Genomic DNA, 14,409 nt, shown 5'->3' with positions numbered 1-14,409 from the left:
AAACTATATAAAATAGAAGTCACAGCACAGAGTCTTCTTCAAGATTTACTTGACTCCTTTGGCAAAGGAAGCAAATGATATACCAATATTTGAAAAGATTTGCAGAACATCTGGGAGTTTGCATCCCAATCCAAGGCATGGATCTTGAGTTCTTGACGATTTTTAAATTCATATTTCGTAACACTGGTACACAGCATGGGACAGGGAATCTCTGGGTACCTTGTTCTTTTCTGCTCAGACCCCTTTGGCTCTCACTCCATTCCCAGCTTCCCAGCTCAGAAACTTTCCTTTTGCAAGTTACAATTGATCCCTTTTTTTTTTTTTCTGTGGCTCAAGCTAAACTTATATTCATCTCAGAGTTGGCTGATTCACCTAGGATCTTCTGCTTCCAACTAAAGAACTAACTTACAGCTGGTGTCATCAATATTAGCCTCGGATAATGCACATTCTTGCATATTTTACCATTGCATAGCCTCTGACTTTTCTTTGGGAAGGTCATCTGTGTGACACCTTTCCTACACTGAGTGCATTTTCCTAAAAATCTCCCAAATTGTACGCCCCACAAGCCTGTTCCTGCTTTTTTTCACTGTAGCCATATGAATGAATAAGGCTTATACCTAAATGACACATTTTTTCACCTTTCTTTATTGCCTTTCCTTCTGATTCATTGCACACATGCTTTGCTATCCTCCATCTTTTTTACATTATCAAAGAAACATCATAACAGTATCATATTCATATGCATCCAGTGTCAAAAATTTATACTCTTCCTTTAGGAAGGAATCAGATATCAAAGAGAACTATGAGCTTTGTATACTATGATCTGCCTTTGATAAATCCATATTATATTTTATGTTCACTGTGCCTTTCTAAACTCCATGCCTTTAAATATTCTATCCTTCAAGACATAGTTTAATTAGGTAAAAAAAATCACCAAAGTACCTTAGCATCAAGTCCTCAATACTGTTTACTTGCTTCCTTTTGTTATTCACACATTTATTTCTACAAATGACTGTGAATAACATCCTTTTAAAAAATATCCATGCCACATGCGAGATGTTAAAAATACTTACTAAACACTGGTGCTTTTTATTATTGTTGTTGTTGCTATTGTTACTACTGTTGCTACTAAAACTCTTTTTATTGTCACTATTAAATATTTAGAAAAATATTTGAGGCCAATTTTGTTTAATACCTTCATCAATGACCTCGACAGGGGAAAGGAATGCCTCCTTTGTAAGTTCGCAGGTGATAGCAAGTTGAACAGGAGTCTTGATCTGCTGGAGTGTGGGCATGCCCTGCAGAGGATGCAGGCAGGCTGGATCAATGGAATGAAGACAACAGCATGAGGTTCAGCAAGGTGAAGTGATGTGTCTTGCACTTGGATCACAACAAACCCAGGCATTGCTGCTGGCTGAGGCAGAGTGGCTGGAGAGCTGCCTGGCAGAAAAGGGCCTGGGGGTGCTGGTCAGCAGTGACTGAACGTGAGCCAGCAGTGCCCAGGTGGCCAAAAAGGCCAATGGCATCCTGGCCTGTGGCAGCAATAGTGTGGCCAGCAGGGCCAGGGCAGTGATTGTCCCTCTGTACTCAGCACTGGTGAGGCCACACCTCGCATTCGGTGCTCAGTTCTGGACCCCTCGATTCAACAAGACATTGAGGGGCTGGAGCACGTTCAGAGAAGGGCAGTGCAGCTGGTGAAGGGTCTGGAGCATCCTGTGAAAAGCTGCTGAGGGAGCTGGGTTTGTTTAGCGTGCAGAAAAGGAGGCTCAGGGGAGACCTTACCACGCTCTACAGCTGCCTGAAAGGAGGGTGCAGCCAGGTAGGGGTGAGCCTCTTTCCCAGGCAACCAGCGACAGGAAAGAAGGAAATGGCCTCAAAATGTGTCAGGGGAATTTAGATTGGATATTAGGAATAATTTTTTGACTGAAAGAATAGTCAGTGTAACAGACTTTGTAGCAAATGATGGAGTGACCATACCTGAAAGAATTTAGGGGACATGTGGATGTGGCACTTGTAAACATAATTTAATAGCACAGATGTCAGTACCGAGGTAATGGTTGGACACGATCATCTTAGAGGTCTTTTTGTACCTTAAAGATTCTATGATTGTGTGTATAAGTTCATTTTCCGGTACCCTGTATTTATTTCCCGTGTTGGGAGGCACAATACACAGGGTGTTTATGACAGAAATAATAAAATTCTTGACTGTGAAATGAGAAGGGCTAAGAAGAAGCATTTTCACAATCTCGGAAAAAAAGCTGTCCCCAGGATTTTCATAGCACTCTTTCAGGTGAAAAACCTGAATGGTCAGACAGTAGCAGCAAAAGAACTCGCTGTGTAGCCATGTATCTTGTTACAACCCTCAAACACAGATTCACAACAGTGCTAAAGACATGAATCCTTCTGAAGGTGCATGGAGCCATGTCTGCTCTGGTTTGTGTTCTGTGTCTCATCCGAGGAAAAAGAAAAGGTTTTAAATCCTTAATGAAGTCATTAGTGTAGGTGCAATAAGTGTAGCTGCAGTAGGCAGTAAAATGAGCCATACACAGACGGCTTCCATCCCCTCCCCTTTTAACAGATACAGCCTAAAAGGAAATTTGTAGCTTTGCAATAAGACAAAATGTGCTATGCTGGCGCTACTGGAAAATAACAAACTAAACAAAAACCAGAAAACCAAAACATTGTTAAGACTAGTAGTTATGCTACCCTGGTTTCTGAAAATCAATTTTTACTCTATGTCATACCTACTATATAGAGATCTATCATAAAATAATACATGTAGCAATATAAGGTGGATATGAAAATTATTTTTTCTTTAAAAATGGCTTAAAAACATTGCAAATATCACTTACAGTGTACCTGGCATTATGTGGTTCTGTTCATTTATTTTTGATTTATATTTGTCTTTGAGCATTTCTGCTCTCTGCAGTCTCTGCAGACAATTACAGCAGGGTTTTTTTCTGCAGGGTTAAGAATAGTACTGAGAAGATTTTACGTGATCATGAAAGAATTCGATTGCATTAAAAAGACACATTCTCCAGCTGCATGATACGACTGGGTGCTGTGAAGAGAAACCTGCAATGCCAACGCAACTGCAGCAGGTGGCACCAGAAGGAGGGTTAACCAAGGCCATGACGCAGACGAGGGCACCGAGGAAACTAAATAGGAAAAGATGAACATAAACGTTTAAAATTTTAATCCTTATTTCTGGCCTCCTGAAATAAAGTTGCAGTGTCACTGTTAGTTGGATAGTAAATGTGAGCTTGATGGAGCTGAATTAGTGAAGGGTGAGGTGAAGAAGGTAGTAAGTGAATAGCTAATTTCTGATTTGGTTGATGTCTTTGAATGAGGAATTTACTAGGAAGGAATAAAACAAGTATTCTCAGTTAGCCAGTATGGACGCTGCTGAATTTTCATATTTTTATTATTGTGCTTTGCAAGCAAATTATTATTTTTTTGTTATTAAATAATGTGTATTGAATAACTGTGATACACTTAAAACAATTGTCCTGTTGTGAAGTAGATTTCGTACCAGAAACAGAAGAAAGTGCTTATAACCGTCCGTTTTAAAATTGATTTACAATTAATAAGCAGATCACAATAATACCAGGACAATGGTTAACATGAATTTAAAAGTGTTTTTTCTTTATAGACAAAAAGTCACAGTGTAAATAATTTAAAGAGGAATTATTTCTGTTAGTTTTTGGCTGCTAGAAAAAGGACTTCACTACAAGGTCCTTCATTTGTAAACGAAGGCTGGCAATACCCAGGTCAACTAATTAAAGTTTTGAACAACTAAACTTTGCAGATGCTTTATCTGCAAGGATTAATTTGTAACAAGGCACAGTTCTTCTGGGGAACTTGCAGTCTTTCTAAAGAATACATGTATGAAAATCAACTGGAAAGATTCTCTATCAAATCAAGTGGTCATAATGCTGCATTTCAAAGGCAAATAAAATAAGTAAGGTTTTTGGTGTTTGGGGGAAATTTCAAAAGTAAGTTATGAGAAGAAAAACAAAACATTGGAAGAGTGGGGGAAGTTTTAAAATACAATAGGAAAAGAGGCTTGTAAGAAACAGAAAGACTTGTCTGAATTCCACAAGGAGGATCTCAGAAGTTAGTGAAAAATCTGGACACTGTATGGAAGAGAAATGGCAAACGAGATGCTGGCATACAGAGATAAGATTATGTGAGCAGAAATATTTCACGGATGCAGGAGAAAGATACGATGCAGAAGCAAAGAGGAGGTTGCGATATTCTGTGTGAGTCATGCTATGCTATTTTATGCACTTTACCAGCACCAGATACCATAGATTCATCCATGGATAAATAGATGATTATCTTGATATTCCAGATACATATTGTATAGACTTCTGTAATTCTATCTGTCAAAACAGAAACATATGTACATGTTTCGGCATACCATTTTATTCTAAGACTGCTTTTTCCATAATTATAAAAGTATATTACATCAATTTGTATATATGCATTCAATTCAGTAAAAAAAAAAAAAAAAAAAGTGGAAAATTCTATGACCTTTGTCTGTTAGATGTTCCATTTTGGTGACTGTAAGCTATTTTATACGACAAATATTTACCCACAGTGGCATTGTCCTTTTTACTGAATTTGCATTACATTACCAGAATAATAATTCTTTCTGATTCAAAGCCCTGGGGAACTTAGAGCTAATCCTAAAGAACATCATTACATTGAAAGTCCTTGCCAAGATTTTATGTGATATTTGTCCTATTTTTAAGCATGAAATTTTGTCTAGCTGCAGAGTCAAGGACCATCTCATGGGATATTTTTTAGAGATGGGATGCTGCACATGGAACATTTTTATGCTCATATTAATTTAGTTAGAAGGTCAATATTAACTCAAGGAACTATATAGCAAAGAAATCCAGCTTCTGGACAGTGACTCTATGGTTGTACTAAACTCTGGAAACAGAATGTAGAATTTAAAGGTTGATTTAGGAGAGCTGGAAGGCAGCTTATGATTCACAGAATCTTTAATACAGTTTCTTCATGCATTTTTGTTCAAATAAAAGTTGACATGGAGAAATGGAAGGCCAGCTGCGTAATAGATTATTAACTTCTAGATTATTAACTTGAAACTTTCTACCCAATTTAGAAATAGGCCTCTTTGTCTCAATCATGCTGTTTTTTAAAAGGATATAAAAAAACCTGCCTCTCAAGTTTTTTATTGTAGTTGTTTTGGCTGAGCTGAAATACAATTTTGTAACACCCAACCCAGGTTGGCTTTGGTAGCATGAAACCAGAACCCATTTTACTCTTACTTCTGTAGATGAATAAGAATATCCTTCAAGGAGTGAGGAAACTGATTTGAATAATGAACAAAAATTCAGAAGCTATGGGAGCTGAATTCACCTTTTGTTTCTATCCCACAGTTACTCTTGACACCGAACAGTTCTACATAGAAATTTGCTGAAAATTCTCTGCAACATGGAAGAGAGAGCAGTCAGCAACATTGTACCTAGTGTCCAACCCACACACAGCAGTATCACTTAGGATGAAAAATCCCGTTGGTATATATGAACTGCTAGATAGCTCACATGAAGTAGGAAGACGAAGTTTAGACCACTGGGCTGAATATACAAATGCTAAGTCTGCTGTTTATATACCTCAGAGTCACAAGGCATGCAGTTTCATATTGTCATAGTAATTTCTGCAAAAACATGGACAGTTCATACAGCTTAATCACTGCAGAAGCAGCGGGGATGGGGCCATTGATGTGGTCCTTTAATGCAGCTTTTACCCTCACTAATGTCATGAGTTTGCTAATACGCAGTTATTACGCAGTTAGTACAGTTTATCATACTTGAGAAAAAGCGTCGCTAGAGTTAGCATATACAGTAACTCAGCCTGTTTTGCAAAAAACCCACAAACAAACAGAAAACCAAACAAAACCACAAACCAAAATCATACACTCTTAAAACATAGTTTGAATACAATTACTTAAAATTTCTCTGAAGCTCTTTCTCAAATGAAGCTATTTCCCAAACACAAGCAATAGGAGGGTTTAAAGACAGCTTTGTGAAAGGATAGGAAGCAAAATGCTCTATGTACTATGTGGGGCCCAAAGTATTTTGGGAAAGATATGTTTAGGTGTTTACTCTTAGGAGTTGAGAATGTAATTCTTTAATGCCAGCATTAATAGCGATAAAGCCCTCCAGGGACAGTGGTGGTGCCTTTTCCTGAGGGACAGTCAATCACTCACTCCTCAAAATAAAGGCAGGTTGCTCATTTTACTCGCAGGCTTAGGCTCTATCCTACAGGCAAATCGCTTTCCTTTAAGAGAGCAAAACTAGCAACGCTTTTGCAGCTGAAAGTGTAAAAAGAAAAAAAAAAGAAAAAAATTACCAAAAAAAAAAAAAAAAAAAGACAGATTGCTAGGCCGGGAGAGGCTGAGCGGCGGGCAGAGCGGCGCTGCCCAGGCGCAGGGCAGGGCGGGCTCCAGCGGGCCGCCCAGCGCCGCCCCCGGGGCCGCTCGGTGCCGCCGCCGCCGCCGCCGCCAGGGGTGCCCAGCGCCGCCCCCGCGGGCTGCCGGCTGCAGCGGCGTGCCGAGCCGGCCGGTGCGCCCCGGTGCCGCTGTGCCGCCGGGGGGAGATTCTCGCTGCTGCGCCTCTGGGCTCGCTGCTGCCAGACTGGGAAGCTGATCCGGAGGTGTGCGTGCGTGTGCCAGGAGATGCGGAGCGCGTTTGGCTGAGGTGCCTGGCCCCTGGGAAGCTGCTCTGCTAGGAGAGGCGGGGAGAAGGAGGCAGGAGCAGAACTGAAGTACAGCACAGCTGTTTCCGAATACTCTGGTTCTTTTGCGTGCCTCAATGATTGTGAACATGGATTCTGTCACTGAAATCTTCTTGAAGCTGCTCGTTTTCCTGTGTGTTCACCGCCAGCACATGGCAGTGACAGGGAATAAATGTAAGTATTGCATATGATTTAAAACTCAATCCAGAGTGTGTTGAAAACTTCTGTGATTTTTTTTTTTTTTGCATTTGGAGTAAATATAATTTTTGAGATAAACATTTATGCTTTGAAATAACGACATCAAGCTTCTAGCCTGAAAATTTTCTAAAACTCTTCTTTAGATTTTTGTCATGAGTCTGTGTACAGAATGTTGTTTATAAAGCTTACTGTATAAGAGTATTTGAAAGCAGCATTTTGCTAAGGGATGCATGTTCAGCTGTATTTTCATTTTTGTTTTCTCTTTTGAAATGCAGTATTTTCCAAAAAATTTTGTCTTACATGGAATTACTGGCAGACTTCTATTGTGCAATGTTTCTATTGTGTAGTGGATTTTAGCATTTGAAAATTTTGAAAGCTAGTATCTGCATATCCTGGATTAAGCTGGCACTCAACTTGAATGGCAATCACAGTGCAGTTCAAAAGCAGTAGAAATGTAACAAGGAAAAATGTGGCTAGCAAGACTTTAGAGTCTCTGCATTGATTGCTTAGGGAGTATTGTTCATGCATGACTACAGAAGAGAATGCTAACAGTAACAATAGAAAGTTTGGTTTTTGTTTTTTTTTTTTTTTTTAATGAGTTAGCCAGCAGGGTGGTATCCCAAAATAAAGACCGTGATTACAGTTTTAAGGACAATCTACTCTCTAGGAGGCAAATCATATATATAGAGATATATAGCTAGATAGATACACACACACACATACATATATATATATATAAAAATATATATGTATCTGAAAAATCTGTTTCCAGTATTGAATTAGGTTAATTACCTTTAAATTAAAAAAGAAAAACCTTATTAAGTAATTAATTTTCAGGGCTTTTATAATTCAGTTATAGAAATGAGTTGTTCTTGTTCCATTTGATTCAGCTTCAACAAGCTGAAGGATTTCATTTTGTGTTCTGTGGTAGTGCAGTAGCCTAAATGCCAGATGCTCATAACCTGAACTGAACATATTTTCTCCCCTTCCTGTTAAGGCACTGCTTGTGCATCACAGGAATGGGAAGGGCTGAAGTAATGATTCCATGGGAAGAAGGTGCATGTCAAAGCACTGAGGAATGTTCAGGAATAACCTTACACAGCTCGGTGGCAGGGGACAGCTCCCTGGAAACATTTGAGCAATGGCAGAGAAGTTTGAAGTGCTCAATGGATCTATAGCCTAGGGTTTTGCATATGGATGGTTTGTAAACTAAACATGCTCCCATGAGCCAGACATTCACACTGCAGCACCAAAATGATCTTGTGCTGTCATTCAGTAATGATATCTCATTTGATACTCAAGTGCATAGTGTAGCCCTAAACATGAATACTAAGTTCCTCATGTTAAACACCCTGCTGCAATCCAGTCACAGCTTTAATTCTCTTCATCATTCTGCATTGTACAGTTTATGAATACATCCATTTTCACAAGACCATGATAATTGAATTGCACATTAATAGCATTTGGCACTATGCACGAAAGTAAATCAGTTGCTTACAGGAAGGCATATTAAAGCCATTGCAAAAAAAGACTCGCATCACACTGCGAAGCAGTAAAGCACTAGAGGTCACTCTTACAATTTAGGAAGCAAGGTTGGAGGAAGAGGCTCAAGCTTCTTTCCAATACAGAATTCTGAAGGATGAAACAAATCAAGTATAAAATACATTCACTACTGGCTTTCTCAGATACATCTCAAAAACAGGGAAAAATGATGTGTCAAATGGTTGAAGTGAATGGACAGATTTTTTCATGTAAATGCTGTTATTTATAAATGCAAAGTATTTTTATTTAGGAATAAATCCTAACAACTGAGTCAAAACACTCATCCGAATGGAAAATACAAGAACTCTGCCCATGCTACAGAGAAGATATCATTATTATGGAAAAAATAAATTACTTAAATTGAACAATGAACAATAATGTATTGTTGAGAACTTGGTCACCCTAATGCACATTGTTAATTTTCAATATCTAATCTGGAAAAAAAATCCTTGTACATATATATATATGTTGTTTTGGAAGTGAAAATTTCTGTAGGAGAGGTAGTTTGTTTTAGAAGTGACAGCTTACGTCTGAAGTATTATGGTATAAATTTTGTTAGCGTGTTACAATTCAAAAAAATTACCTTAGGAGAAAAGGTTTTTCGTAATTACTGATTATGGTAGATCCATGCAGGAGCCATTATCTACCTACTTGAACTTATTTTACTCCTTTCTTCTTGTGATGTTAACCAGGAATTGAAATCCTTTTAAGTAGGTGCTTCTACTATTGGCATTAAAGTTATTAAACCCATTTACAAAATCAGGTGAAGTTTCAATGTCTTGAATGAATTTTGATGGCTAGATTTTCCAGTAGGCTGCCAATCATCAAAGATGATAGGATGGGGTTTTAATTTTTCCTCTGTATTAATGTATTCTTCTTGTTTTAATTTCATGGTTCTTTCCACAGTAATAGATCCTGAATACTTAAGATTTCCTTTGCCTTTAAGGCCAGCGGCCAGTAAGAAAAGACAAAAGTAAAGACCTTTAAATGCCATCTTGAAGTGTCATTGGTAATATTACTAAGTCAGTTGTCCAAAGAGAATTTCCTAGATCAAAAATTGATGTGTTTAAAATTATTTCTGTCTCAAAGAAATCGCAATATTACTCTTTTGAGTAAAATGATTTTTAAGTTCTTAGGTTGTCAGGAGATAACAGACATATTTTTAATATTTTAAATATTATAAGTTTCATTTAAATATGAAATTTTCTTTCTAGGGTCTTATCTTTTTGTTTCCCCTGAAAATTAACTCTGACACTTCCAACCAAGAGAAGTAATAATTGGTGCTGAAATTCCAAATATTTTAAAAGTTCTGTAATAGTGCTGCTTAGAGCTTTCCTCTACTTTCTTCCTCCCAAAGAAATGAAGTTCCAGTGTAGTTGAAAGAAGTTTGAAGTGCAGAGCTTTAGTAAGTAATTGTATAAGGTCAAGTGTGAGTTTTAAATGAAAGATTAAGGCAAGTACTGCTCTAAGTTTTTTTCCACTGGAGCTATGAGACATTTTTATTTTATTGGTAACTGTCTCTAGTGTTGTAAATCAGCAAGTTACTAAATCATCACTTGAAAACCTGCCAGAAATTGGTACTCCAGTAGGTGCAGGGGCTTTTTTTTTAAACTCTCTAAAACTGAAGTGTTGCAGAAAATATAATTAAACCCTCTATACAGATCAAGTCAGCTGTGACTAAAAATTATTAAGGAAAATTGTTGCAGTGAATGGAAATAAAGACAAATTGGGGAGTTTCCATGCAAATTCTCACTTCTGCATACCTACTTCTCTGTGTTAAAACTCCCCAGTTTTGCAGAAGCTTTTATGAATTCAGATTTTCACATGTGTACTATGATGATCACAAGTTCTGTAAGCACATAAACATTTATTATTATTATTATTACTACTACTACTATTGCTACTATTATTATGACTGCTGCTGATTTTATTTTACATAAAAGGAATTTCTCATTAATGCTAGATTAGAGGACCTCTCTAAAGATGACAGAGAATGACTATTAATGAAACTGAAGTTTTCAAAGAGAGGACTGAGTGAATACATACCTTGATTATACCATCAGATGCAAGTCTTTGTACAAGTATTACCTGTTGGGAAGGGATTACTTTCTACAAGGAAAACAGTGTATATCAGTTTTGAAATTATTACCATTCTGATGTTAATCACTAGTACCAAACAACTCCGTAGAATAACTGACAATTTTATGGAACCGCATTGAAATGATACTGAAGTGCTGTTAATCAAAAGCAATTTAATTTAAATTGTAATTCTTTTACTGTTAGTTTGTCATTGATACGAACTGGAGGGGAGGAGAAAGCAGTCCCTTCCTTAATTTTCTTTTAGCCTAATTAATATTTATTTTCTGTTTATTATCATCTATCTCTGCTATGAGAGGGCAATGGAGAACTCATCAGAGATCAGGCCATCTCTGGGCAATTACTTACGTGAATAAAACATTACAGACATCTCTGGTATATTTCATATGTTGTTTCTACAGTAACATCAAAAACTTGCATCAAGATCGAATCTAAACTAACACCAGAAGAAAAATATATATTTTTTTTAAACTTTAAAGGCTTAGAATTCACAGAAAAGCCTTGGATTGATCACACTGAGTATAATCAGCAATTCACATCCCATTACTTCAGGCTTTAGAATTCCCATGAATACACTTATCCCTGAGCCCAGTCAGCAGGATGGATGGAGCAAACTTGGTCATGACTGGAGAAGTCATGACTGGAGAAAAGTGAGAGACAATTAATGACGTTCTCAAAGTATGATAGTATCAACCACAAGCAGAAAATGCAGTAGGATATATGTTAATTATTTATTACATTTGCTGTGTAAGTTAGGACATCCTATATTTTGATTAAATGCCATTCAGAAATTCTATAGGAAGCACAAACTTCATGTTCTCATAAATACTCAGTCATGGCCATTCTGCTTTCCTTGTTATTACATTAGAGTGTGTAAGCCTACATCTGTGTTCATCCATGAGAAAGACAACTTTTGGCTAAGATGATTTGCCAAAGTCTCACAAAATAATGTGCACTTCTGTCATATTTCTGTGTATGAGGAACAAAGCTCAGGTTTAATATTCTTTCCAGGCATTTCTCTGTTGCATTAGAAAAAAACCCACAAACAGGTAATTTGTACTATATTTATAGGTCTGTGTTGTTTTAACCCCAACCATCGACCAAGCCCAACATAGCTGCTCAGTGTTTTCCCCACCAGCAGGTAAAGATGAGGAAGGGTGATAGGTAAAAAACTTGTGGATGAAGAAAAATTGAACTTGATGGTCCTCATAGGTCTTTTCCAACTCAGAAATTTTCTAATTCTTTGCATAGAAAAGGCAGAAGTCACACGCACAAGCAAAGTAAAACAAGGAGTGTTTCTTCCACTTCCATGGGCAGGCAGGTGTTCAGCCATCTCCAGGATAGCAGTGCCTTGGGAAAACGAATGCTGTCTCTCCAAATATCACTGCCCCACCCCTTCCTCCCCCTTCCCCCAGTTTTATATGCTGAGCATGATGCCATGTAGTCTGGGGTATCCCTTTGGGTCATCTCTCTTGGCAGTGTCTTGTCCCAGCCTTCCATGCATTCTTAACTTCTTTCCATTGAGACAGTGAAAAAGCAGAAAAGATTTTGCCCCTGTGTGAGCCCTGCTCAGCAATAACAAAAGAAAAAAAAAAAACACCTCTCTATATTACCAACCTTGTGTTCTGCACAAACCCAAAACACAGACCCATACCAGTCACTGTGAAGGAAATTAACTCTACCCCAGCCAAAACTGGCACAATATCTCATATAATATACTTGCTAGTACTCTGTCTACTGATTCATCTTTTGAAAAAAACTTCAACAATCTCACCTTCGAACAAGTTTAGCTGAGAAAAAATAGGCCACATATCCCCCCATCCCTTCTCAATCCTACTACCTCCCCACTCCAAACAAGCAAATCAAAGAACAATCGGACAGTCAAGATGCATTAAATCTTTCAAATATTTCTTTTCTTTCCCCCCCAGATAAACCCGTGCCTTTGTGCTTCTTGTAGATCTGAGAGTTCAGTGTGCTGTATCACACAGGATTGTGGGAAAGTTAGAACTGCTTCTCAGTACTTTTAATGTTTAATGTTAGCTGCTCTCAACTAACAAGGTGATAACAGAGGTGGGAGCTGTGAGAGCCATCACTAATTCAAAGGGCTTTCCTTCCTAGAACACTCCAGGCAATTTTTTAAAAACAGTGAAGAAATAACAAGTACTAAAACTAATCATGTCTGTGTCTGTCACTGACTCCAGAAGTATACATTATTTTTAAGATGTTTCTGAAGTAAAAAGTTAAAATTTGTTTTTCCCTCTGAATTTTCAGTTGTTTTATGAAAAGGAATTGAAAAGTTAAAACAATAGTGAAAACATTGATTGTGATGAGTTTCTGTAGAATTGCTTGTATTTTGCACTGTTAACTGTTTTGTTAAATTGATCTGGTAGTTCTTAAGTACAAAATTTCTTTGTAATTTGTAATTTTGGCAGTCAGGGCCTACATGTGACTTGTAGATTAAAAATTGAAGAAGAGGTGTCTTTCTCAGTATACCGATATATATTAGATAAGTATCATTATAACAAAGGCTGTCCTTCTAAATTTGAGAAATAACATAAAACATATAGGAGAAACAGCATGCTGTCAAGACCAAAATGTGTTGCTCTATTTGTTTGTAAAAAATGATGCATCTTTACTGCTAGAATTTAGCCAACTGTGGTTTGCTGAAACTTTACCTCTGCAATGTTTTGTATCTCTGTATTTTATCATTCTTACTTATTTGTCATGTGTTTGTGTTTTATATATGTGTGAGTATCCCATTACAGACTAATGTTATTCTCTGTAGGATATACAATACTCTGTAGGTCATCTATTACCACTTGAAATTGAGGCCAGTAACCTTGAGTTAAATCTGTGAAACACAGTGGAGGATCGGTGTCCAATTATTTTGCTTTTCAGAAGAAGGTTTTAAAGTGTTTACTACAGATTGGTGTGCTATTTTTAGGAACCAAAATACTGTGCAGACCTGAGGTAATATCTATACTGTAATCTACTTAATGAGCATTTTTTTTGTGCAATAATTTGAAAAGTGATTGAAATCTTGGAAGCTTCATTTTAAGTAAATTAAAATTAAGAACAACAGAATTATTATTTAAATATCATACTCACTTAATAAGCAAGTAAAGAAAAGTGCCTCTAGGGCCTTAAGTCTCAAAGGATAGAGAAAAAGTATGGTCAGAAAATATGTCCAGCTGGGTAGTGGGTCTAATAATTTTTCATTAAGTAGATCTTGTTATTTAGTTGTGCACAAGAATAAGTTATTTCTTGTTCCTTGCTGTTAGAATCCTTGTTTGTTTCTAAGCTATTATTTGAGCAATTAAAATATTTGCATATGGGGTCTTGAGGGAGAAGTAGATTAGAAGCAGTATGTTAGAATATTTGAATTTATTTTTATTACTTAATATAATTTTTTTCAGCCAACAGCTGAAGAAAATCTTTCACTTCTTCAGGTCTTCCTCAGTCCTCTTCTAAATCTAAGTAGAAATTGTTTTCAAAACCTTAGGTTTTTCTAAAAATAAGATTTTCTATTTTTTTTTTGATTATGTTTAATATTTGCTGCAAGAAATCCCCATCTGTATTTGCTTGATCTGTTCAGAGTTATTGTGAAATAATACCTTTATAGAAAATTCTAAAGAACAAAACAAAATTCCCATAAAATACGTGGTTAAACAGAGTATGAAAAATATTGTTACTCTCATGCCACATAACCTGATAAACCTCACCAGGAGAGAAAAACAGAATATCTTGTTATTTAAGAAGCCCTTAGGCAGAGGTTTTCAACAAGACAGCAAGAGTAAAACCTTT

The 14,409-nt window shown here is 37.0% G+C and overlaps 1 protein-coding gene across 1 annotated transcript in view; it reads left to right on the top strand.

Moving 5' to 3' along the window:
• The first annotated feature begins 6,564 nt into the window (after positions 1-6,564).
• CNTNAP4 (contactin associated protein family member 4) overlaps positions 6,565-14,409 on the top strand; it is a 199,688-nt gene continuing 191,843 nt past the window's right edge. Inside the window, exon 1 of the mRNA XM_064735502.1 lies at positions 6,565-6,942. Within this exon, the coding sequence (XP_064591572.1) occupies positions 6,846-6,942 (97 nt within the window). The 5' untranslated portion in view covers positions 6,565-6,845. The remainder of the gene's footprint in view (positions 6,943-14,409) is intronic.

Source organism: Zonotrichia leucophrys, chromosome Z (assembly GCF_028769735.1).
Source record: "Zonotrichia leucophrys gambelii isolate GWCS_2022_RI chromosome Z, RI_Zleu_2.0, whole genome shotgun sequence".
Taxonomy (NCBI): domain Eukaryota; kingdom Metazoa; phylum Chordata; class Aves; order Passeriformes; family Passerellidae; genus Zonotrichia; species Zonotrichia leucophrys.
Note: the sequence above shows the minus strand (reverse complement) of the source record. Positions and strands in the feature narration are given on the sequence as shown.